Source organism: Tauraco erythrolophus, chromosome 7 (genome assembly GCF_009769465.1).
Source record: "Tauraco erythrolophus isolate bTauEry1 chromosome 7, bTauEry1.pri, whole genome shotgun sequence".
NCBI lineage: Eukaryota > Metazoa > Chordata > Aves > Musophagiformes > Musophagidae > Tauraco > Tauraco erythrolophus.
The window spans coordinates 36,170,228-36,196,954 of NC_141471.1; the positions used below are offsets into that span (position 1 = coordinate 36,170,228).

The window sequence follows — 26,727 nt, forward strand, 5'->3', positions numbered from 1 at the left end:
AGGCGGCAGCGACGGGCTCCGGGCGCGGCTCTGGCTCCTCCTCTCCGCGGCGCCCGCCTGTGGCGTCAGCGCGCCGCGGGGGCGCCATGGCTGTTTGTCAGTTCTTCCTTCAGGGCCGCTGCCGCTTCGGCGACAGGTGCTGGAACGAGCATCCCCGCGGCGGCGGCGGGCGCTACGGGGCCTCTGCGCCCAGCTACCAAGGTACTACCGAGCGCGGCGGCCCGGCTCCCCGCGGCGCTGCGGGCGGGGCCGCGGGCACAGGGCCGCACGGCGGGCCGCGCAGCCTCTGGTGGGGGGTGGCGGGCGCAGGCTGCTGGGGCAGCGGTGAGCGCTCGGCGTCGGGCCCCTGGTGCCCGCCCGGGGCAGCGGTGAGTGCCCGGCGGCGGGGCCCCCGGTGACCGCCCGGGGCTCCGCTCGGCCCGCTGCTCACCGGAGCCTCGGAGCGAAGCGGCCCCGCTCTCGCGTCGCTTCTCTCGGGCCGTCGGCGGTGGCATCTGTTCTGGCGCTTGTGGAGTTGGGCTCTGGCGAAAGTACTGCAACATGTGTGTTAACATCTTTGTTGGCGACATGGACAGTGGGATTGAGTGCACCCTCAGCAAGTTTGCAGATGACACCAAGTTGTGTGGTGTTGTGGACACGCTGGAGGGAAGGGATGCCGTCCAGAGGGACCTTGACAGGCTGGAAAGATGGGCCTGTGAGAACCTCATGAAGTTCAACAAGGCCAAGTGCAAGGTCCTGCACGTGGGTCGGGGCAATCCCAAGCACAGGTACAGGCTGGGCGGAGAATGGATTGAGAGCAGCCCTGAGGAAAAGGACTTGGGAGTGCTGGTGGATGAGAAGCTCAACATGAGCCGGCAATGCGTGCTGGCAGCCCAGAAAGCCAACCGTATCCTGGGCTGTATGAAAAGGAGCGTGGCCAGCAGGTCGAGGGAAGTGATTCTGCCCCTCTACTCAGCTCTCGTGAGACCCCACCTGGAATACTGTGTTCAGCTCTGGAGTCTCCAACACAAGAAGGACATGGAGCTACTGGAACGAGTCCAGAGGAGGGCCACGAAGATGATCCGAGGGCTGGAGCACCTCTGCTATGAAGACAGGCTGAGAGAGTTGGGGCTGTTCAGCCTGGAGAAGAGAAGGCTCTGGGGTGATCTTATAGCAGCTTTCCAGTACCTAAAGGGGGCCTACAGGAAAGCTGGAGAGGGACTTTTTACAAGGGTGTGTAGTGATAGGACAAGGGGCAATGGGTTTAAACTGAAAGAGGGCAGATTTAGATTAGATATAAGAAAGAAATTTTTCACTCAGAGGGTGGTGAGGCAGTGGAACAGGTTGCCCAGAGAAGTTGTGGATGCCCCATCCCTGGAAGTGTTCAAGGCCAGGTTGGATGAGGCTTTGGGCAACCTGATGTAGTGGAGGGTTTCCCTGCCCATGGCAGGGAGGTTGGAACTAGATGATCTTTAAGGTCCCTTCCAACCCTAACCATTCTATGATTCTATGTGCCGCAAGAACAGAGAAAATACGAAACAACTCTGGGAGCTTTGGTTATGATAAGGCAGGCGAGCAAGTTTCAAGCACCGGCGTGGTTAAGGTTGTTTCGGTTGTATTTCCCTGTGGGTCTTTGGAAGGTTTCGGTGTGCGAGAGACGCGGTGGGGGACAGACGAGTGCAGTTATGGCCAGACGTGACGCGGCTGCGGTCACTTGTCATTACACCCGCTGAAGGAGCGCTGGGGTTTGCCTGTGATACACGTGGGTGTATCTGAGGCCTTCAGACTGACCTTCACTGGGAGATCTTCGCTGTGCAACAGAGCCGCTGCTGCAGCTCTGTAGGCAGCAGCCCCTGGCGTAAATGTACCTGGAGGTTTGTTTGGTTTTTGTTTTTTTTTTCTGCTGGGGCAGTTACTTTATGAAACAACATAAGTAAAACTGAAACAGTCTCTCTTCTGCAGTGCCGTCAAGTTGTTGGCTTGGTGGTGTGAGGAGCAGTTCACATTTACTTCTTATTCCAGGACCACCCTGGGTAACTCACTAGGTTAAGCTCACTAAATAGTCAGGTTAACTCGCTAGGAAAAAGCTTCCTTTTCTTTTCGGACTTCTTATTGCCACCATAAGAATAGTTATACCTACAGTTTTTGTTGATGCTGTATTGCTTAATGTAATGATTTAAGATTTTTGTTGGTGTGTGTGTTTTTTTTCTTTGGAAGGTACTAGTAGAGGAGGAGGAGGAGGATCCAGTACCGCTAACCAGAGATACACTAACGTTATCCAGCCATCTGCCTTTAAGTCTAATACATGGGGTGGCAGCAGAGATCATGGAAGAGAAATTTTTGGCTCCTCTGATTTTGGATCATCGGGCGGCAGCAGCAGAAATGCAGACTTTTCACAGAACAGATTCTCTGCATTAATGAACAGTCAAAATATTGCGGATGGCTATAAAGATGAAGAGGAACGACTTCTGTAAGTTATAGTCTCACTGAAGGCGTTTAGAATGAGCAGTTTAGAAGTTTACAGACTTACTAGAGATAACGCAGATAACATGGTCATGAGGAGGAAGCTGGGACACGTGGTAAAAACGATAGAAAACAGTACTTCGTTTAGTTCTCTTGAGTAACGCTGGCACGGAAAGAAAGCCATCCTTGTTTTAAACTTGGGTTGGGCAGGTAGGGAACTGTCATACCAGTAAGATGGTATGGTATTGAAGTTGTGGGCAGGAGGGTAAGGAAGGAAGCAAAGCTTGCAGTACCTGGAAATAAGGGGTCAGAGTCCCTTGGACAGCATTTCAGCCATTCAAAAAAAAACCAACCCTTTGAGGAAACGAGCTATTTGACTTAGTTTTCCTGACACTTGAGATAAAAAATTGTTCTGCCAGTATAAACCTGGTTTCACGTGTGTGTATGTTAGCGTCAGTTGAGAGTGACCAGCAGGTTCAAGGCCATTACAGGGCAGGTGGCCCTGTAATGAGAAGCATGAGAAGCAACAGGCAGTGTGATTTCCTGACGCAGCAATTTCCATTATTTATTCAGCTTCTTAAACGTGAATGTATGTTGTGTTACAAACATCTGAAATGCTTAGATTCTTTTTTTGTTTGTCGTTATGTAGTGGTCTGCTTTAGTTTTTGCCCTTTCACTGCCTGTTTACATTTGGATTTACTTTTGTTGATGTAGTTTCTATTTCTTTGCTTTTGCAATGTCTGGACTTTTATGCTTTTGATTCTTTTCCAAAAACTTACATGGAACACTTACCTTTTTTTCTTTTTTTCTCCCCTGAATTTTGCTATTTAATAATGTGCATGTTCATTCGTATTATAAAATCATCTAGTATTGATAAGGTTTTAAATTGTATTGTGACATACAGCTTCAGGGAAAATCCTGTGACAGCATACGCCATCTAGGGATTAAGAAATACTTCGTATGTTTTGGGATATTTTTTTTTTTTAGGATCTGGTTTGATTTACTTGTCGTTAGATGATGAAGTAAAATGCTTTGAAGAGTCATTTTTTTGTCTTGCCGAGTAAGTGTGTTTTTTCCAGAGAAATGAGTACTTCTCTTGTTCATTCTAACTAGTGTCACACTTCGTTAGTATTCAGGGTAGCAGGTATTCCAATCTAACTTTGGATTCAAATTAGGCAATTGCTTCTGCTGGTTTTGTTTTAACCATAATATCACCTTCGTTTCTGGTTTGGTTTTGTTTTCTAGCGAATGTGTAGTGAAAGACATGGAAATTTGGGAATCTTCAGGACAGTGGATGTTTTCGTCTTATTCACCTATGAAAGAAAAGCCAAATGTCTCAGGTAGGTAATGTTTCTAGTGTTGCCACGTATTGCTGGTATTTAGAATGTTTCTTACACTTGTCCACACTGTTGTACCTCTGTGGAACCATTTGCAAGGTGATGACTTGGCTTGTGATGCAACAGGAAAGAAAGAATATTGGATTATGGCAAATTGGTTGTGGATATTCACATATTTGAAATTCTGTAATGAATTCTTTTTGTGTCTCCAACTGTAACTGACTTATTACAGAGGATACACCCAGGCCCATTTCTTCATAACTGTAGAGGGCAATTGGAGGTATTAATATATTTTCTTGGAAGTTTTTGATTATTTCTGTCCTTACAGGCTTTCCAGATTTCTCTCCAGAAGAGTTGCATATGGAGTATTATAACTGCAGAGCAAACAACAATATACAGAACTACGTAAGTATTTTAAAAAATGCTGACTTTTTATGTGAACACATTTTGGGATAGGACTTGTCACTATTCTTCAGGTGGCAACTCTTGACTTATTTAATGAAGATTATCAGAATGCTGAAAAAAAGCTAATTTTAAATTACTGTGCACCAAATAGAATGCAGAAATAGCTGCTAGTCTGTATCCTCTACCATAACTTTCTATTTCTGTCTGAGATCACAGGCTAAAACTGTCTGGGCTGGGCTTCTAAAACCAGTGGCCTAATGTGTAAATACACCAGCTCCTAATGGCAGTAGACTTTTAGCTAGTCTCAGTTAAATGTGTCGTCTTTCTAAACCTAGATGCTGCTTATCTTAGTCTTGTCTCTGCTCTTGTGTGTTATTTGTAGAAGTTATTTGAATCCTACCTCAAAAGTTTAATACTTTTCTATGCTATTAGTCAGTTCCATTGTTATAGCTGGATATATACCAGTTTAGGTAGAACACTGGGGAAGTTTATTTGACCATATTCTTTTACGTATCTTTATTGCAGGGAATTCATGCTGAAAATAGCAGCTATTTCTAAAGGAGTATATAAATTTCTAGAAAAAAATATATCTGGTTTTATATATATATATATATATATATATAAAAAAAAAATTTGTATGTATTGTTCCTCTCTCATAGTCCTATCAACATCAAGGAGGCTAGCACAATTCAATGTTGTGCCAGGAAAGGAATTACCCTATTGGATAGACACAAGTACAAAATAATTCAAGCTACAATGCACTCTTTCTTCTTCCCCTTGGTTCTGTATTACAGAAGGAATTGCTGTTGTCCCACTCTTGCTTCGTGTGTTTAGAATTACTAGAATTGCATTCTCAGAGACAGGAGAGAGATTTTTTCTAAAAAAAAACTTCAATTAAAAAAATAAACTGAAGTGATTAAACAATACACTATGCCCGGCTATTAAAAAAAACCACTTGTGGCCTCACTGAAGCACTGACTGCAAGTTCACAGAAGCCTCAGTGTGTAGACGATAACTGTACGATACAGTTCTCTCACAAAATGTTCAAGTACAACATGACTTTTCCAAAGCGTCTGTTTCTATTCTTAAACTGGGTCGAAATCTGAATTTTCCAGTCTTTTGTGTAAGAGCTGATACCAAGCAACATGATCTTCCAGCATGTGACTAGACACAAAAGAATTATTGATGCTTGTGATGTAAGACCCTTTTGAAAAGTTGAGGAATTTGTTTACAAAAAGATTACCCATTCCACTGTTCCAGGCATTTGGGACATTATATGTTTTACTTGGCTAGTTTTTAAGGAAAATTCAATTAGGCCAGGCTTCGAATAAGATGTGTCGATAAACTTAAATATAGGAAATTCAGGTTTGAAATTCCTGAAAAGTAAGTTATTTAATGACTTTCCAGTTTCTTGTTTAATCACAGTTACCAGATAGACACAGGTGCTATTTATTGCTGTATATGTCTGTGCAGTAATCTGTTGGATCATATAAATAGACTGATTTACATTAAGGAAATTAATTTCTGCAAAGCTAACTATTTTAGGATGATACTGTTGAAGTATTCTGAATTACAGTGTTTTGAAAGTGGGCATTTTTTTTCAGAAGATGTGTGGGAAGCTAAGGCAAATCTTAGGACTTAGCTTCATGAGTGAGCACATCAGTGGACAAGCTAGAAATAAGAATTGAAGAGTTTGTTCTCTTATACTTAAACCTTACATATTTTGTGTGTTTGTTTTTTGGTTTGTTGTTTGTTTGTTTTCCAAAGCATCAAATTCAGATAGTGATAGAACTTAGATATAGAAAGCCTCAGGACATTTTTTTTAATCTTATTGTTATGTGATGTAAAAAAAATTGATTTAAGGACAACAGTAATAGAATTGAAAGGAATTCTGTGTTAATAACAAAAATTTCAGCTTCTTACCTTGAAGTTTCAGGAAAGTAAAAATCAAATCTTGTCGTCTTGGCTTAATAAAGTTTCTTTTCTAATTCTAGAAGTCTTCTTTCAGTTTAGTTGCCAGATCACTGTATTTTCTTTTTCTTTTTTTTTTTAAATCTTCACCAATAATAAAAACATGCTTTTCTTTTTCTCCCTTTCTAGATAAATTCTGTGCAACAGTTAGCTCAACAATGGAAAAATCGACTGCTTCAGTTGAAATCTTTAGATGCATCAACAAAAGCAGCTTTGGTAAGTGTTAACGAAAGGTAAAATGTTTCTGTTCCTGATGTCATTAGTTTATTAGTCTTGGGCAAACGTTTGTCTTAGATTCATGTTTTTTTAGACACATCCCACCAAACTGTCCTGCAAATGCTAACATTAGTTTCTGCTACAAAGATGTCTAAGACATGATAATTGTAATGTGCTACCTTGTTTTTATTGAAGAGGTCTTTCAAATGTTCCATAGAAACTTCAGCTGTTATCAAAATATTTAACTATACTTCTACTAACTTTATATAAATAGGTGACAGGTATTGCTTTGAAGATTGCAGGATACTATATTTTACAATCAAATATACATGATTCTTTTCGGGCGTCTTTGTTTGCACCTCAGTAAGTGAGACATGGTAGATCTATGAACTGTTCTGAAAGTTTCAGCCACAGTGTGTTATATTCTGGAACTAAGCCTTGAAAAACACCTGGCCTGAAAGCGTTCAGCTGACTAGTGGCACAAAGATCTTGACAGGAATCTTAGAACGCTCCTGGGAACATTAGAGAAAGTGGAAAGGGCGTAAGGAAGAATAATATAAGAGAATAACCATTGCAGTTGGAAAATTGCCCCGTCTCTCCATCTGTGTTTTTTATAGGCGATAGAAACGTGACTGAATATTCTAACACTGCTTGAGTCAGGTGAATGCGAAAGTCTGTGGACACAGTTTTACGTCTTGCATCCACCTTTCCTTGGAATCATGAAATCAGTGAATTGCAGGCGGGTATTATAAAACCTTTTAGTTAGCTAAGGAAAGTAGTGAATCAGGATGATTCCATATTAGCAAGGCAGCAGCTGGATTCCAGGTTTCGAATACTGTTCATAGCAAGCCACGTGAAAGTAACGATAGCTTAAGGTTGGGATCTGGTCAAGCACATATATAGTAAGAGGCAGATACCCACTCCACCTTTTCTTCCATGTGCTGATGTTGACTCTTCCAAGGGATAATCAGCACATGGGACTGGCATTGTCCTCCAGGCCATCTTAGGATAAACAGAGCATTTTGGTAATGCCAGAATGAGAAATTGATAGGTAGGTGGGAGAGAAACTATTTGGATAAAATTTGAAGAAATAAAGAGTAGTTGTTTCTGGGAAGGTGACAAACACTTGCGCATCTAGATGTGTCAGAAAAGAATGCTCGAGTTAAAGCCAGTATTAAATAACCAGGGAGACAGAGTAAGTTAATTTAAGTGGAGTCTGTATGAAGTGCATTAAAGTTTTAGAAATATGATCACACATTGATATGTTCATTGCTGAAGGTGAAGAACAGGGATTTGGGCTTTAGCACAGAAGACTAGGTGTGCCAAGGTGAGAGAACAAACTAAGTCAAAGCAATGACATAGATAGGGTCATAAAGCACTAACTAAAATAGGTAAGAGATGAGAACAAGAGCTGGAAAAGGTGTTCAGGTCATTGACTGACAGACAAAAATCTGTAAATTGCAATATATTGGTGTTTCTGGAGTGTTTTACAGAGAATAGCGTATAGCCTTGCAGCGTTTTGTTCATAGCTGCAGGAGCACGCAATCAACATGAACGTGGTCAGTGTCTAACTTGGTCTAAGTTGTATTGAATTGGACTGAGCAGCTACATTTTTGCTTCAAGTATTTATTGAAAGACATTTCCCTTGTTTGGAATCTAATTTTTATTTATGTATTTGGAATTTTTTAAGCTATCCGAATTAAAGAACACGATCACTCAACCATTGCCTTCCTTTGGATTTGGAGGACAGCAGACATCAAGCTTTGGGTTGTCAAGTAGGTTACTGCATTAAGAACAAACAGTTAAACATTTTCCTGAGTTTTATTTCTTCTGCATTATTGAAATACAGCAGTGGTTTAATATTACAGATGTGGAAATTCTAACATTATTTATAAATTTTATAATTGCAGGCTTTCCTGTGAACAGCAGCAGTAACAGTGCTAGCAGTTTCTCCTTTAAAACGAGTTCCAGTCTTGTTGGTGCATCATCTGGAAACACCCCTGCTTTTGGGAGCTCTTCTGCTGGTTGTAATCCTCCTGCATTTGGTGTGACGTCCTCTCCTAGCGTATCCCGTTCTGTTGGTTTTGGCAGCTCAGCATCTCCATCTGCAGCCTCCTTCTCGTTTAAAACTTCTGAAACAACCAGTGGTTTTGGAACTTCTGGGTTTTCAGAGTTTGGCAATTCTTCTGTGAGCTCTTCAAGCACCGCTCCGTTTACAGCCTTTGGAGCTTTCAATGCAGCAGCAGCAGCTTCTCCCTCACATTCAAGCAGTGCTTTATTTGGACAGACTGCCAGTGCCTCTGGACACAATGTAACATCAGCATCTTCTGCAGTCCCAAACAATACTATGTCAGAAAAGTTATTTACACCAAAGAGTGAATTATCAGCTGAAGAGTTGAAACAATTTGAAGCGAAAAAGTTTACGATAGGAAAGATTCCTCTTAAGCCACCACCATTAGAACTTTTAAATATTTAGGACTTTGAAGTTTATTCTGAAATAACCTGTTTTTGTAACTTCTTAGATACCTCCAGTACACAATTTTGTTGTTGAGTAATGAAATAAAATGCTTCTGTTTGAGTTAATTTTTGTTTCCTCTCTAAGTCTTTTGCAATAATAAATTCACAGGTATAAACATTTGAACGTTGTATTTTATAATTTCTTGGGTTATTTTGGAATGGACCTTTTATACATCCAAGAAATAAACTAATGACAATTAAAGTTTCCTTTTATTTTCTGCAATGTGAAATTCTGGGCAAAAACTGTATTAAAAAGGCTTTGTCAGAAGTAAGAATGCTTCGGCGAGGTGTTCACAGCCTACTGTGAGTGGGATGCTAGAAAGAAACAGTTGCAGTGCAAGACTGCTTGTTGTTGGACAACCTTGTCTCTTGCCTCTTACTTAAAGGGTTTGTGCAGCCTGTGACAATTGTGTTTGGAGATGGAGGGCTCCCGCGTGGCCCGTACCTAGCTACCTGCTCCTGTCACCTGGGAATCAGCGACCTCTCCCAGTTGATGCAAATCAGCTTTTGTTAGTTGTTCTGCTTGAGGTCATAATGTGTGCATGAATGTAGTGCAGGTGGGGAGGACAGCCTTGAAAGCATTCCTCAGGAATAAGGAGCTTGTGGTTTGCTATTCTGACACCTCTTAGATAAAACCTTGCGAGCAATTGCAAAATTACTATGTTTATGCGAATTGCTAGTATTTTGTTGTCTAGTTCTCAAAACTTAATGGGTGCATATGTTAGCAATACCTTTTTTTAATTGGTGGTATTAATGTATATATTTTGCCAAGATGCTATAAAGCATGGATCAGAAATCGTCCAGAGGAGGTACTGGAGTCACGTGAAGAGAACATTTGTTCTTGACCAGGCCCTCCCATTAACGGTTTCAAATTACCAAACCTTGTATTTAAGAGGAAAGCAAAATTTTACTCCAGGTTATGCATAAATAAATTGATTGTTTCTTCAATGCTTGAAGATGGCATTTCAGTGCTTGCTGTGGACCCATGGTCCTACTTAAAGCTTCACTACAGCTGTGTTTCCTGCCAAAGGTCCGTAGCATACTGGAAGGTGGCTTGCCAAAACGGTGTGAACAAATGTAACGTTTAGGATGACAGGCCATGGGTAGGCACTCTGTAGGCTGAATAGAAATCCAGGTTCCTCAGTCTGCCTCCTCAGTGCACGCACACCAGAAACTTGCATATATGTTATATTGTAGTACCGGGTTGCTTATATATATGGATTTTTCTGGTGGTTGTTTTGGAGATGAAATAAGGCATCTGCTTTTCGTTATTGTTGTTAATGACCCAGTGCCGGCTTCCTGCAACTCACAAGCAAAATACTGATACATTGGCCCGGAGTTCTATTTAATTCTTACGAAATGTGTTTTTCCAAGTGGGGTCTCCAGAGCAGTACTAAGACTTGTACAAATAAAGAAACGTACATCTGTCGGGGCTCAGCAAGCTCTGGATCGCTTATGCCAGTTAGTTACTCAGATTTTGACACACGAACTGAGGAACATACCAAAATCAGTTCTACTACTGTAGTTGCAAAAAAGCCCCAACTTTACAGAGGTTGTTAAATTCAATTTTGTAAAAACTTAGTATTTAACAACAAACAAACAAACGTTTGTGACTTGTCAGATGAATGCCATAACTGCCTGAACTCATCCTACTACATACTATACCCTTTCCTGTATTTCATTTGTGAAGCCTTAGTGGTTCTCAAACCCAATTATCAGAAAGCTACGAGGTTTTTTTAAAGATCTTATAATTCTATTATTATTTGCACTAAAGCAGCATTCTAGCAAAGCGAGAGTGTATTTCGGAGTAAAAGTACAGAATTAAGTCTTGCTGATAACCATAAGGATCCCATAGCATGATTTAGAGAACTGTGGATGGTTCTTTCATTTCAAGTTTTGAAGTCACCTGTGCTTTTTTCCTAATCTTTTTTCATAATGCTCATCCTCTTAAATGAAAACAAAAAAAGAGAGGAGCATTTTAAGTCAGAGTTAAGGATAGGCTACCTTTTGGCTACAATTGCCAAAGCTATCTTTACTAAGTTGAAGTGTCTTTGTACACGAGGCCACTGCAAGATTTTTGAGCTTCTGTACCTCAGTGCTGCTGCTGCACTACATAGGGCTTGAAGCAGCTTGCTTTTGAACATAAGTGATGAGATAAAACCTTTAGTCTTTCTTAAGAGTATCTCAGCAGGCTGTTGCTGCTAAGCTGCACTAAGAGCTTTCAAGGCTCTAAAGAGCAAAAGTGCTTTTTTAAATGGAAGTGCTCTGGCTTAAAAAAAAAAAAAAAATCATTGTAAGGCCATGAAAAATATAAATAATCTACTCTACGTACCCAAAAGAATATTGGCTAGATGTTCTAAAACATTGTTCCAACCTACTGCAACTTAAGGGAAAAATGGAATTTAAGTCTTAGGTCACCTTGCCATCAAGAAATAGAAAGGTTAAGGGAGGTATTCCTAATTTAGATGACAATAAATAAAAATTCATAGTTAATCAAATTTTTTGACCAAATGTGTTTTTTCAGATCATCTCCTCACCCTCAAAAAAAAAAAAAAAATCAAAAAATCACTATTGCAGAGATTCCAAGACTTAATGTTTCATCCCAAATGGGCTTCTGAGAATCTAAAGAGCTAGCAGACAGCAGTGTGATACGACTTAGCTAGCAAAATACAAGTGTATTTGGCAGCAGAAGTAGAGATAAGAATGAGATAGAATAGAATCAAATAGTATTGCTCCAGTAGGCTTACTAAACTGCAGAAAATAAGCAATAATTTGTTAGTAGATCAAAGCAACCTTTCCCAACATTTGCACTGTATTTCTTTTTTTTTTTTTTTTTTTTTTTGGTCATTTCTCCTGTTCTCCTTTTGGTATACTTGATATCAAAGTTGGTTGCAAGTACAAAGTGGCTAAATAGTATCTTCCTTTTAGCTACAATCCTTTCATTTACTTAACATCTCGTTTTTGCAACTGCTTTTTTGTTTGGTATATGGCTGCTCTCCAGAAACTCATAATACTGTGGTCTGGCGTACAAAAACACATATAGGGTGGCAGCAAACTCACAGATCTCACTCACTGTACCTCATATTAGAACAGGAAACATGAGGTGAACGTCCAAGCAAAGAGGTGTAACACGTCCTGATTAGTAGAAGAACTTGGTCTGTGAAATAGGCTAGAATGTTCAAGCTCCACGTGATATTTTCAAATACTTCCCTTACTTTTAGAAATAACAGGATTTATGAGTCACTGAAATTCCTGTGGTGTGGTATGAACAACTAATTTGAAGAATGATTTGAAGTTTTGGTTTCCAAGAGACCATGGATTAATCCTCAGACAGCAGCACTTGAGTCTGGTTGTGTACAGGAGAAAAACCCTCCACTGCCCCAGCAGAGGAGCACACCCAGCATGTAACAAATGGAATTTTCTCTACCTTTTTTTCTCCAGGTGACACTAGCAGCACCAGGACCTCTCAAAATGTGAGCTAGTAGGACAGAAGAGGGGGAGAGGAGAGTGATAAGCAAGCCTCAGAACGCATTATGATTTTGTCTGAAAAGTTAAGTGCCATAGTAGCCACATGCTCTGCAGTTCCACTGTATGCAGCGGAAAGTGGCAAGGTAGCCTTCCGTTGAATGAAGCAAGATGGACTGCAAATAGTTAACTGACTAGATTTAAGCCTCAGAGAATAAAGCCGAGAGCATCAACGACAATAAATTAACAACAGCCAGAAGGGTAAGGAAAGAAGAGCTTTCACAAACATATCGGGGGAGAAAGGAATACAAAAGGCCTATTAATATAGGAGCACCGAAGTGGGATTGATAACTCTGAAGTGGTGGAAATCTATTTAAAAAGCGATTGAGATGAGGGACAGTTGAAAATCAATGAGGATTTAATGCAGTAACTGATAAAAGGCAAGTAAGAAAATATTTGTGAAATGTGAGCTTACTGCAGCACCCTGGGAGTCCAGATAATTTGCTGTACTGGTCAGTGAGGGAATCGGCTAATGGACTCGCTACAGCTCTGAGAATTATTCAGATAAGTGATAGAGCACCAGGGTTTGTTTGCAGACTGGAGAAATAATACATCTTAGCATGCAAAGGTACTTTTTTTTGATGGTTAAACTTCATGAAGTTGGTACGGGCCCACCTCTCCAGAGGGACCTCGACAGGCTGGAGAGGTGGGCCCGTACCAACCTCATGAAGTTTAACCAGGCCAAATGCAAGGTCCTACATCTGGGTCGTGGCAATCCCAGGCACAAATACAGACTGGGCGGAGAATGGATCGAGAGCAGCCCTGAGGAGAAGGACTTGGGAGTACTGGTGGACGAGAAGCTCAATATGAGCCGGCAATGTGCTCTTGCGGCCCAGAAGGCCAACCGCGTCCTGGGCTGCATCAAGAGGAGCGTGGCCAGCAGGTCGAAGGAGGTGATTCTCCTCCTCTACTCTGCCCTCGTGAGACCTCACTTGGAGTATTGTGTCCAGTTCTGGAGTCCCCAACATAAGAAGGACATGGACCAGTTGGAGAGGGTCCAGAGGAGGGCCACGAAGATGATAAAAGGGCTGGAGCACCTTTCCTATGAGGACAGGCTGAAAGAGTTGGGGCTGTTCAGCCTGGAGAAGAGGAGGCTCCGGGGTGACCTTATAGCGGTCTTCCAGTACCTCAAGGGGGCCTACAAGAAAGATGGGGAGAGGCTGTTCAGGAGGGCCAGTTGTGATAGGACAAGGGGTAACGGTTTTAAAATAGAGGGAGGTAGGTTCAGGTTGGATATTAGGAAAAAATTTTTTACCATGAGAGTTGTAGAACACTGGAACAGGTTGCCCAGAGAGGTGGTGGATGCTCCATCCCTGGAGACGTTCAAGGCCAGGTTGGACGAGGCCCTGAGCAACCTGATCTAGTTGGAGATATCCCTGTTCCTTGCAGGGGGGTTGGACTAGATGACCTTTGAAGGTCCCTTCCAGCCCTAACCATTCTATGATTCTATGATTCTAATTTGAGGAGGTTCTAAAGACAGATCATCTGGCTTTTAGTAAGGCATTTGATTCAGGCGTTTAAGAGGTGTCGGATGTTTATGAAACAGTGGTTAGGGTTAGCGATTAGTCAGAAACATTGACAAGCGAGTGAACACTTTTTGTTTATAGTACACCTCCCACGTTCTAATGTAGAGGATAGAGAGAAAGAGTAATTTGATATTTACCTGGACAATAGCGGAGGAAGAAAGCCATAGGTTGTATTGAGACAATTTAAGTAGATATCTAATTGTAGTTGACTTAATGTAAGCCAGCAGCTGAAGGAAATATCTACACTACTGGTATCCAGAGAGACAGAGAAAACTGTGGAGTTGAAAGGTACTGGCGGTAAGTGAGATATGAAGCCACAGTGGTTTAGATCAGCAAAACACAGTCTGAGCTGTAGGAATCTCCTACAGCGGCGGTAACGCTGCGCTTGGTTCTGGGCACACAGTAGGCAGCAAGCTGCGTGCCAAGTAGGAGAAGATTCAGAGAGCAGGCAAAGCGATTGCAAATGAGGATTTAGCAGGAAACTTAAGAGCTGACTAATTACTGCTTGGTGAAAGCAAAGGCTGTGGCATGGAAGGACTGTCCTATTGAAAGGGTACCCTCTCAGAAAGGAGGAAACTGAGTTTTTTTAAGGCATCTTGACTAGTAACCAGAATATTGCGGTACTGCCTCAGAGATGCCTTAGACAGGAAGATTCTCACTTGGGAAAGTCCTTTCTTCCTCTGTCAAGATCTGGCCAAGCCAAAACCAAAACACTACCTGTCAGGACTAACAGTATGTGTCCTCAGAGATGCAGCAGTCAACGTAAGTGGATCTGGTCCCTCGCCTTTGAAACAAAATATGCCAGCACTTGTGAAGAGAGTGACAAGAGTGCAACGCTGAGCATTTGGGGCGGGAAGCTGTGTGTGCCTGCCACCTCTCCTGGGGATGATTTAGGGGGCTGTCCGTAAAGAGAGAACGTCTCTCCATTTAGTTTAAAGAGGCAGATTTGCTCCCTAACACCAGGAGTGAATATGCCTTTTGGTCTTGAAACTCTCACTTGGAATTGCCTGTTTTTCCTGTTTAGAATAACCAAGTGAAAAAGAAAAAAAAAAAGAAAAGAGAGAGAGAGTAGTTCTCAACAACTCAACCTTAGGCAATATTCTTATTTGATCTGCAATGCTCTTGCAAGTTTCCAGTTTGGTCTGCAGAATAAAGCTAGGCACACTCTTACAACACTTTATCATGCAACAGGCTCCTTGGTGGGACTTTCCCTCCTGCAAGAGAACAAAACCAGATCTTAAAATGGAGGGAAGAAGAGCAAGAAGAACAAGAAGATTTAAATGTCAGCAGGCTGATCAACATTCTTATTTGGGTACATGGGTTGTTTTGTCTTTCCTCCACAGGCAGTAGGGGTTGTTGTTATCATATCACATGCAAGACATAAGAAACAAGTTTTATGTCTCTTCCCTTCCAGCAGGCCAATCTGTTATGTTGGTAATTGCTTAGTAGTCATCAGAAAAGTGATCTGGTGGTTTTAAAGTACCTGCAGCAAATATATCCTGTTCCACCTGAATTTCTATTTCGTTATGGCAGTGCCTTCTTAGCAAATTAAATGTTTTCTAGTCAGCATCGAGTCATGCTCTGTAAGTCTTCTGTGGAGCCTTATCTTTGCAAACCACATGAAATGTGCCCATTGCATATGCCCTACAAAGTAATTAGATTAGTTCTAACTATACAAAGTGAACCCACCCTCCTGTGTGAATCAAACAAGCAACATTTGCATGTGTGCAAGTAAAACCACATGTCACATCACTTTTAAAGGGAGACTGATGAGGTAGAGTTTTGATCTCTGATAGCTTAGCCTTTCTGTCTAACCACAGCTGTTGTGCTTTTCTCAGCCTGACAAGCATCTGTACAGCTCTGGCTTGTGATGCACTTCTGTATTAAAGCACTCCTTGTAGTCACATGAGATTTCGTTGTCGAAGTTTACTTATGTAAGTACAGGCTTCTCTTGAAGTATCTGTAATGATGAAATAGAGCTAAAATCACATAAAACTGAAATAGCAGTTTATAATCACGGGTTGCATTAAAAAAAAAAAGCCTAGTATCATTTACTGTTTCTGCATGATAGGTGGACGGCAGATGAGGTGGAGAAGAACCCTCTGGATTCGGTATACGTTAAGTCTTTTGGTCAGAAGAGAGCCTTCAGCGTTCTCCCATGGCCTGTGTGCTTGCTCAGCAGCTCCCACGGGGCTGGGGACCAACAGGCCCTTGCAAAGCGAAGCACTAGCTGAACTTCACTGTAGGAACTTAGCATAGCATATAAGTGAGACCCAGCTGGCAGGCAGATCTGCCTGCCTGGAGATCAGACTGTCTCAGATTTCACTGTAGATCCCCCTGGAGTCTGCTTCAGATGACTCTATCTAACCTACCTGACTTCTCCGAGACTGATGCCTTTACCCCCTGCCCAGTGTGCCTCCCACTGCCCCCAAGCTCCCTGGTCCCCTGCTTTTGCAGACCAGGAGGATACGACTCCCTTGGCCTTCCCATGTAGGCTTTGCAGAGGGAAATGGCCACCAGAACCCTCTCCTCTCCAGAGGCCTGTGCCTTTTCCTGAAGCCTACAAGGGAGTTCACATATGCATGCAAGACTGATGACCCTGTTGGGACACAGTACTCATGAATGGTTTGAGACACCTCCAAGTCAGCCCAAGAACAGAGGAAGAGCTGTACAACATCACAGGGAGATGCTGATGCATGCTCCAGCATGACTTACCTTCCCACCTGGTGCTCTTTCAAGCTTCTGGCCCATTAGTGCCCTTTAGTCACACATTCAAACTCCTTATCAGATGAGATTTAGAATCATAGAATGGTTAGGGCTGGAAGGGACCTTCAAAGGTCATCTAGTCCAACCCCCCTGCAAGGAACAGGGATATCTCCAACTAGATCAGGTTGCTCAGGGCCTCGTCCAACCTGGCCTTGAACGTCTCCAGGGATGGAGCATCCACCACCTCTCTGGGCAACCTGTTCCAGTGTTCTACAACTCTCATGGTAAAAAATTTTTTCCTAATATCCAATCTGAATCTACCTCCCTCTATTTTAAAACCATTACCCCTTGTTCTATCACAACAGGCCCTCCTGAACAGCCTCTCCCCATCTTTCTTGTAGGCCCCCTTGAGGTACTGGAAGACTGCTATAAGGTCACCCCAGAGCCTCCTCTTCTCCAGGCTGAACAGCCCCAGCTGTTTTGATTTCTAGCAAAATCAATTCTTATTAATCTTTACTCATCTTCCATAACTGCTGGTCAACTCCTCCCACCTGTTCTTCCCAGGCAGCTGTCTTTTTGCCTGTACTTCTCAGGACCACACCTAGAAACTCAGAGATACTAAAGCTCTTCTGCACTCCTGACAAGCGAGTGCTTCTGGTTCTCCAGATGCTTGACCAAAACAGGTCAGAAGGTTTCTTATCTCCTGAAAAAACACTTATCTAGTGGTGAACATTCCTGTCTGGCCTTTCCTCTCATTCCCCACTCCTTCATTAGGGATTATGCTACAGGAATGGTCTCCATCCTAAGCTGTGCAGTGGAGGCAGAGGTGGCACCAGCATTTTGTCATCCCTCAGGTGTACAACCCAGGGAAGGAGGAAGCACTTCTGGGTCTCCACACAATAATGACTGTAGTCTGTCTGCTAACAGTTGCTTAATTGTCTCTATCTGCTAACAACCAGATTAACTTTCTCCTATTTTCCCCTTCTGAACAATGCTGTACAGAGAATGGGGGGGGGGGGGGGGGGGGAAGGAAAGGAGCATAAAGTACTCGGGCAAGTTCACTGAAATTCATGATGCTGACAGGAAAAAAAGGCTGGACATCCTAATTTTTGGTTAAACGGTTGAAGCACAAGTCCATCCTTCTTTTCACAGTAAAACTACAGAGCAATGCTTATCAAAGAGCATGCATTATAGAAGTAATACAAGCAGTATAAGTTAATCCTTGCATCAGGAAATACATCTGGTTGCCAAAAATACACCCATACCGAGGTAACCAAGTTAAGGTGGACATCTGACAACATACAAGGCTGTCCTGTCTGTGCTGAAAACACAGGGGGCTCTCTCTGTCCTTTTTTTGTTTATCCACTTTCAGTTTGGAAAAATATTGGGCAACATTAAAGAGATTAGCAGAGTGTCTCAATATTAAATACAGTACTGGAGAGAAAACAAATAAATGCACACAAGACGCGTCTTGATCACAGCTGCAACAAACTGGTTCTGGCAGCAAAGAGATTTTCTCCTACATCAGTGGTCACTGGACACATTCCATCCTTATGGTGATCGACTTTGAGAAGGTTTATTCTTCCAACAATAACATAACAGAAAGAGCCACGAACAGAGGGAGTCCTATAAAGTAACTAAAGAGTACATGAGAACAATATGTGGTGTTTTTTTGTTGTTTTTAAAAATCTGTTTGTGTGTGGCTCCAATTTATAGCTACGCATCCTAGATCATTTACTTAGGAGTCTGTATATATTGCAGTACTTGGTGTATAGAAAGAGGAAATAAATTGCTCTTTACAGCATTCCCACCTCTGAGGCTGGGTCTGTGATGATTTAGGCAGCCTTGGAGGTCAGCTGGAGGACTCAGGAGCCAAGAAGCCCCAAGGCACACTGTGCATCTTGTGTGCCCTGCTCAGCTCTTGCAGACCCTCAGTGTGGACCCATCTCTAGAAAAGACACTACAGAGCTGTAATGCTGGCTGTTAGGCATCTAAAAATTTCCCTGTGGAAGCAGGACTCCCAAATGGCAATTTAAGTTTCTGACATAGTGCACAGGAGCCAGAAAACTGCTGAGGTTAAATTAATGATGTTTTCTGGTTTATATTCAAATTACTCAATTTTAGCAGGTTTCCTAAGAAAATAACATGGTTTTGATTACACTGTCTGATCATCTGTCTGCGATTCTTTCTGCATCAGTCACTTTTTTTTTTAACCCCATGGCCAATTTCCAGGCGCTTAAGTCTCAAAGATGACTATATTCTCATAGCTGTAGTAAGAACTGGTAGCTGGATGAGGAAGGACACCAGAATTAGTGTTGCAACTGAAAGAAAAACAGGCAAAACTCAGCTGCTACAAATACTGCTAGCAACTGACTGGCTGATCAGTACACATGTAAATCTAGTGTCTAGAGTAGTTTGCCAGACTTTTGCCCCATTAGGGTACTACAGAGGACAAAGGGCATCAATCTATAGGAAACTAAGTTTCATACACCCATTCTGTGGGTCAAAACCAACTTGTTTCAAGTATCAAAGCAAAATTCCTCCATGTTCAAACACGAAGTTAACCCAGGAACAAGCAGCAAAACTGTGTTCATAAGTTCAGATATAACAAAGAATTGAGGCTCCTAACTTCACATCAGATTGCTAACTTACTACCAATTTCATACTTAATTGAAATCAGTGAAATTACCCATGATCCAAGAGCTATGCTGATGGACCCCAAGCCTCATCATTCCTAAGATCCTGCCATTTTAGGACTTTCCAGCCTCCCAGAGCTTATGGGGAAAACAGGATCATTGTGGAAGAGCTTCTACAATGAAACAGAAATCACGAAAGATCTTTCGCTTAAATGAAACTAGAAATAACAATCTTCCTAAAATAAGATGACCGTTATAATATTTTTTGTCTTCTGGCCAGTTTACAGCAATAATTGTTCACTAACCCATTACGGTATCACTAACTCTTCATCCTGTCATGTGACACACTGTTAATTTACTTGCTCTTTCTTTTGGCAGAGAATACCATTTCTGCCAAAACAGGGGTAAAGTTTTTCAAGACATTTCACATATTCTCAGATCATTTTGAAGAAAGTGCTGGCTGTAAGCATCAGCTGAGGAGATTTGCAGCCTATTCATTTATCTTCTAATTTTAAACCTAACAAAACTTACTCCGTAAGGCTTAAGGTTCAGGAGAGTCTGAATGTAAATGAACTCACATAATTTGAGGTGGTTTTCCATCACACACGGCTGACTCAAGAAGCCCAAACAGCCACTGGCTCCCTCTATTCAAACTGGAGGGGGTTGACAGTGCATTCCTACATGCAGTCTCCTTTACTTTGCAGGGCAATCACTGCCTCAAAAAAACAGTCCAAAACATTCAAGGCAACCCAGGTCTAAGTAAGAATACTCACTCACCTGTAAACTGAAGCTCAGGCAGACTCCAGAGCACGGCTCTGACGGACTTTCCACAGGAAACATCACTGAACCAGTAACCACGTCTCCTCTAACTGGAGGAGCTTCCTGCCAGTGCATATATCATCATCTCCAGATGGTGACCTCTTACTTAGTCATCATACAGGGCTTGATACAACTTTTGAAACAGTCAGGCAATACTTCCTCTGTTCAAATGTAAAACAAGAGAAAGCAAAGAGCAGAAAAGCTCTAGATGGAACCTTCACCCCTATTGCATCACTCCTAGAATACCTGCACTTCCCACCTGCTTCAGCTGTGGCCCGTTGCAGCCTGAGAGAGTGAAAGCAAGAAAGCAGGTGTTGAGAAGTCCCTTACAGTGGTAATGAGGAAAGGATGACTGTAAAAGTTTGCTTGGGTCCCTAGCAGAGGATTGCATCTCTATGCACCTTCTCCTCTCTGTAGGCACCTAGGTTCCACTGAGGTTTGTGTCCTGGATCACCAAAGCATTACCCTAATCATATGACACAAGGTGCAACTGTACTACTTACTCTCTTTCTCTTCTGCCATGCTCTCTTCCTGCCTCGTGCATGTTGCTACCTGTGTTGGCCAAGTCAAAAGCTACCAAAGATTACCTGCTGGTCCTATGGCTACCATAAGAGCTTGAGTTAATACAAAAGTAACCTCTGCTTACAAGCAATGAATTATTTAGATAATAGGCAAGTACTAAGTAAGGATGCATTTATCCAAGGCATCAAAGCTGGCATGGTAGAAGACTGGCTGAGCCAAAGCCATACCGTAGAATCACAAGAGCCAAGAAAATAGTCCTGCAATACCGGCGCCTGGCTGCCTGGATGATCATTATATGGTCATGAAATGCTCAGCACAAAGCAGTGATAGTTGATTATGTCTGCTAAACACTACTGTGGTACTAACACTAAGTGGTTCTATTAGCAAGTTCGTTTTGCTAGTTCTTAATTACAGAGAAACTTGGGAAGATGTAAGCATCAAAGGAACCTTCTTCCTTAACCAGATATTTCTATGACATTTTAAAAAACCCCACCCTATTCAGTTTGAAAACCTTCTGTAGGCTGTTAGGATTAAATCAATACGTGCTTATTTGGAGATGTTAAAGGTAAATGAAAGGTTACATAGACTGGTACAAAATTGCTTCCTTTCAATGGTTTGCAGGTACATAAGAAATAGAATTAAATATCCTTCTGGTCTCCCAGACTGTCCACTATAATCCCCCAGGCCAGTAATTTTTAAGTGAATTTAAAAGCTCTCCATAAAGATTGTGATGTATCTTGAAGCACAGAGCTGTCTGCTCTCAGCCTTATTTCCGTAAATTATTACTAGCAAAAAAAGTTGTGTCCACCAACTCTTTCTCCACACAATCGAAGGAATCAGGATTCAAAAAGGAACTTAACCAAAGGTCACTACTGGGAAACAGACCTTTACAGACGTTACTACGCCCTTACAGCCATTGAAATGGCCCTGGACTGAGGTGCAGCAAAAGAAAAGGACCTGTCCAATGAGAACACAATGAGTAGGGACAGAGTCTCTTTTAAAAAAACTGCCTGCTTTGTCTTATTCTATATTTGCTCTGATTTAAATAGTGAATAGTTCTCATTTATGTTCTAACCAGACATAGCTCTTGAGAGCCAAAGCCCTTCTTGTGTGTTGCAGATGCTTGTTTTAAAGAGAAGCCATCTTAAAGCTCTGGATGACTTGGTGGTCCTCAGCCAACAGGAAACCACCTTTCTTCTGTTGTAAATAACCTGAAACTTTTTTTAATTTAAAAATAGTATCTATTACAAATACATTATGAGACAGTTCTTCGTAATCTGAAAATACATGAAAAGCATTCAAATACTATAGGAATGTAAACTATAAAACATGTCATAGATAAATAAAAGACAGAGTTTACACATCCCTCTGCTTTCAGTATAGAGTTGTGATGAAGAGGCAGGTTCTGTAATTAGAGCAAAAATTTCAAGAAGATTGTATTTTCTGAGGCTTTTGACTCCCATCTGCATGAACACACCATCTTGAAGCTTTCCAACAATGTCACCTGATGTCCAAGGCATATGACCGTGGGACAGTGTAAATGTCCTCCCCGTGACTTTCAAGATACTCAAATAAGCCCTTAAGCCTTGTTACATTTGGCTTCAAAAATTTCATAATGCAGTTAGTTCCTTCCCTATTTTATTTCTAGTTGCTGTAATTCTAAGAGCCTCAAAGACCTGACACTAAACTATTAATGAAATACTTCATGATTTTCACAGTTTTTCATTGAATTTATATAGCCAGAAATATTTTTAGCTGCTTAAACAGAGGACCAGTTGTCAGTGTAGTGCCCATCATGGCGAGAGGTTGTATTAGCTCCTGGGAAGACCTTGCTGGGTTATCCAGAGGGAAGGGGAGTTGGTTTATGACATTTTGGTTGGCTGCTCCACTGAACCAAAATGTCATCTTCTATTGCTTTCTCTCAGAACCTTCCTGTTTCCGATGAATTAAAGAAATAAATCAAACTTGCCTTTAAATGTTTTCAATCACTGTGAGCAAAAGTCTTTAACAGGGTGTTAGAGGTGCTGGGAGGATGTCTGGGGTCAGGAACACCTCAGCACAGCAGGCAGAGCACTGATGGTAGTTATTGATAATTACATATACAGTTGCATGGTATTTTAACATATTGTTATGTTTGCAGCCCTCATTTTGCTTGAAGTATTACTAACCCTCCCTCCTCATGATTTTCCTCCCTTACTTGTAGAAAGCAAAGTAGGTTATTCACCCAAACAGCAGGGTGGCAGTGGAGTCTCCTTCTTCATATTTATGCGTCTTTTTCCCAGCTGCAGAAGATGTTTTGAACACCCCACCTCATCGTGCTTTCCCTTTCGCTGTTTGGACAGCTGAGATGGAGAGGATGGTGAAGAACTCTGTCTTACAGACTCTCTGCAAAGCACCCCCAGACAGTAGTGATGTTTTTAACATTTTCTTTCTGAAAAATCTCTCCTCAGTCACATGGCCCTGTGTGTTCACTTCGAAGCTTTTAACCATGCTTCAGTCAGACAGGGAGATATGCATCCTAAGTCACTTTTGTGTGAAGTGCTAAGATACAAGCAAAAAAATCAAAGCAAGCAAACTGTTCTCACTGTTGTGATGGTTCAGCTGCAGTTTAATGAGACAATTTTGAGACATCTTACAGTTAAAGACATCTACCAGAACCCAAAGCTGGATTTCTGCTGAGGTATCGGTGAAAAGCATATCCATGCAAAATACTGATCCGAAAAGTGGCTGCTGCTGCCAGCGTTGCAGCCCAGCAACACGGTGCCTCAGCGATGCGGTTTACTTTTCTCATCTTGCTGCCAAGCAGCAACATCACTGCAGCTAACGGCATCAGACGTGTTCTCACTGTGAGGTTCATTTGCTCATTTTCACTCATCAGTGACCTCCAGCTGAGTTTTCCTACCCAATAGATTATTTCTGCCTAAAAACGTAAACATGTGTATGTGCCAAGTAAAAGTATAGGGGCACAGAAGGGGAAGGGAACATAAACGCGTATTTGGGTGAAATCCAGCCACTCAGCTGCCAGAACGGGTAAGCAGCTTCATCAAGTTTGCTCCCAGCTTCAGGCTTTTGAATTTCATCCTAGACAACAAACACCATGACAAGGTAAAGAAGCTCTGATTTACCGTTATATTCTAAATAAAATACAACCGTTTGGGCTGTACGCTGCATTTCTTTATATTTGTCAATGTCTTGATTAAATAAATGATTCTTGACTTGAATAAATACATGGAAACGTATTAGTCTGTCCTCAACACTCATCTGATGTAGTTTTTATTTGTTATCAGAACATCCACAGAAGTTGAAGTGTTAAGAAAGTTGCTCAGTGAAAAATGATTTAGAACTCGAGTTTCCTTAGTGTTTATGTCTTAGCAAATACTGATTTTTCTTATGTGTTTATTTTTCATTCCACAAAGCACCACTCGATATCCAGTTTTTCTTGCCAAAAGAGCTTTTGTATTGTGTGATAACAGAAGAGCTAGGTACTCAGAAATGTAGCTAACAATTGGTAACTAAGAGATCAAATTATCTCTATTTTCATTTTAGCATTTTGTTCTTATTTCATAAAAACATCGTTTTTTGCCTTCATCCGAACACCACTTACCACAGTGGCAGCATGAAAAATCAATGTAAATTTATAGAGGTCTGAATATACAATCCATTTTCCTTCTCTTCATTTACGCTTCTCATTTCTTTATTTTCTTTTCTTCAGGACTGTTCCATTTTTTATACTTTGATATCGGATACTTACAGTACAGGATTAAATCCAGACTATTCAAATCGGATATAATGTCCATTACTGAGAAGAACTGCAACTATCTTACATTGGATCTGAATTGTTTTTTTATAACTGTTCAACTTCTTGCCACGTGCAGCAGAACCGAACCATTTGCAGTGAAAATGTAACCCCTTGTGTCAGGCACGGAAGAGCTTTCTCTTCCTTCCAGACCACTGGCATACAGCAGCGCTCCAAGCGACCAGCTGCAATTAAGCAGCATGGCTGAGGGAAGATTTGTTAAGCTAATTTGCTCTTCTAGGAGAGACAATTTAAACTATAGATCTAAGAACTAGATTTTTCTGTTACATGATGCACACACGTTTTCTGTAATGATTCTTATCAAGTCGTAGAGTATTTCCCATGCAGAGCTCATTGGTCTGATGATCAGTGCATTACACATGCTAGACAGAGAGATTTTACCCTTAGCATTTCACTTAAGCCAGGGATTGCAAGTAGGATGCTGTATTAAATCAATTTTTTGGTTCTCATACAGTAACACAATAAAGTCATGTTAGGTTTTCCAGTATTGGCAAAGAAAGTGGAAATAAAATAGCCATATTCCAAGGCAGATTTAAAACAGAGTCAGTGCAAATTTACTGCTCCTATCACAGAGAATATAAATAAAGGATATTGGTGTTTAAGGTAAACTCAGAAGATTAACTCCTATATATTTAATATATGTAATGATATATTTCCCTGCCCACATATGATCGGAACTGTTAAAGATTATTATGTAATGCATTTGGGAGCAGGGCATTAAAAACATACTTTTCTCCCAGAGAAAGAAAAACAGCAGTTCCTATTAAAGTTTTTGCAAGCAGGAGCCCCTCCAGCCGTGCGTCGGAGGGCCGGGGTGGTAACCCGTGCTGATCTGGGGGCTGCACAGCTCCGTTAACCAGCCTGGACTTCCTCCTCTGCCCTGCCAGTGCCATATTGCAACATCAGGGCCTGATCCTGCCACCCACTGCTCTGCAGCAGTCGAAGGCAAGTCGACGTGGTGATGTATGCCTGCATGTGGGAACGGGCAAGTTACGGCACAACCAGAGTGCTCCTCCGGTGCCTCACCAGTTAGCCCAGGGTCTCAGCAAGCCGTGGCCACTGTGCAAGTGGCAGTAGGCAAACTTGGAGGAACTCAGCCGAAACCAAAATCCATATGACCTTTTTCTTTCTGTTTCTCCCCAGGCCCCCAAATGAGTGCTCCTCAATGCTGTCAGATAGAAAAGGAGAGTCCAGGTGGATTTAAGTTCTAGGGTGGGGAGCACAACAGCTCCACTTGCTCAGTTTCCCTTCCTTTTACGCCATAAATGTTACTATCTAAATTGGGCTTCTAGATAGAAAGCTGGTTGATATATAATATATTGATCTTTTTTCTCCCCTCTCCATTGCCTATATATATTCATTATTGTGTCTAGCCTCTAAGGAAGAGGTTACTGTCTGAATTAATGCCATGAGTCAGTGGGAACACAGTCCAAAAAATGCAGAATGTTGCCCATATTCTTGCTGTTAACACATTAAAGAGTATGTTATGCTAAAGTTCAGCTGCCAAAATTTTCATTTATCCCGACTCCTATTTCAGGGAAGTGCTGAGGTTATTTCTTGAGCAGGCAAGGCAATTTCACTGGACCATAAAACAACTGAGCTTCTGTGCTGAACTCTTATCCCCAGCCCATAATAAGTGAAACATAGCATACACAGGGAATAAGGTATAATTGAGTACATTCAGTTTATATTGTTTCTTAGAAAAGCTTTAAAGGAGCAGAGTTTGGCTGTGAGACTACCTCTCCTTCAACATCCCCCCACCAACATGACTACACAACAGATATTAAGTATATTCTCTTTGATACATCACCTTTTTGGCTGGGTTTTGCTGGTTTGATTGTTCCTGGATTACCTTTTTTGAAGAAATTTTTCTCTTTTTCCTAGCCAAAATATCAATTAATGTCTTTAGAGAAAACAGAACTTTTCAGCAATAATTTGGTTGCTCTCTCTTGAGCTGAATGACACAAAAGCTATCTTTTAAGACCTCTCTGAGTAGCAAGGAGGCCTGAATGGATTTCATTATAACGTGATGTAAAATACAGGTCTCATACAGTCTCATAATCATGCATTTTCACAGCAATTATCTGCTCTCCCAATTGGAAGAGGACTGTGTCTTGAGGAATCATTGTGAACACAAACCACGTAAATAACTGTTCAATAAACCAGTATGAAAAAGGTAGTATGGTAAAAACAATGCCCAGACAGTAAATGAACTGTGGCAGCTTTAAAACTGAAAGTGGGTCAGCTGAGGTGCACACAGAGCAAGTCAGAAGCTTACAGAGGCCTTT

General features: G+C 41.7%; 1 protein-coding gene across 4 annotated transcripts; it reads left to right on the plus strand.

Annotated features, from left to right (window-relative positions):
* Positions 1-75: 75 nt before the first annotated feature.
* On the plus strand, positions 76-9,008 carry NUP42 (nucleoporin 42). 4 transcript variants are annotated; one of them, XM_086614845.1, is made up of 8 exons: positions 76-201; positions 1,556-1,573; positions 2,218-2,449; positions 3,688-3,782; positions 4,108-4,184; positions 6,285-6,371; positions 8,062-8,146; positions 8,282-9,008. In XM_086614845.1, exons 1-8 carry the CDS (start codon positions 87-89, stop codon positions 8,845-8,847), a joined length of 1,275 nt encoding a protein of 424 aa, XP_086470971.1. In that variant the 5' UTR covers positions 76-86; the 3' UTR covers positions 8,848-9,008. The 4 variants fall into 4 exon arrangements, with proteins under 4 accessions (XP_086470971.1, XP_086470973.1, XP_086470970.1 ...); XM_086614847.1 differs by having other exon boundaries at positions 6,285-6,362; XM_086614844.1 differs by lacking the exon at positions 1,556-1,573 and having other exon boundaries at positions 2,197-2,449.
* The last annotated feature ends 17,719 nt before the right edge of the window (positions 9,009-26,727 follow it).

Excerpts from the sequence above, each read along its gene's own strand:
- NUP42 (XM_086614844.1), top strand. The coding sequence starts at position 87 with ATGGCTGTTTGTCAGTTCTTCCTTCAGGGCCGCTGCCGCTTCGGCGAC. Across the intron at positions 2,450-3,687 it reads GATGAAGAGGAACGACTTCT|CGAATGTGTAGTGAAAGACA; the intron begins GTAAGTTATAGT and ends TTTGTTTTCTAG. Across the intron at positions 6,372-8,061 it reads CATCAACAAAAGCAGCTTTG|CTATCCGAATTAAAGAACAC; the intron begins GTAAGTGTTAAC and ends GAATTTTTTAAG.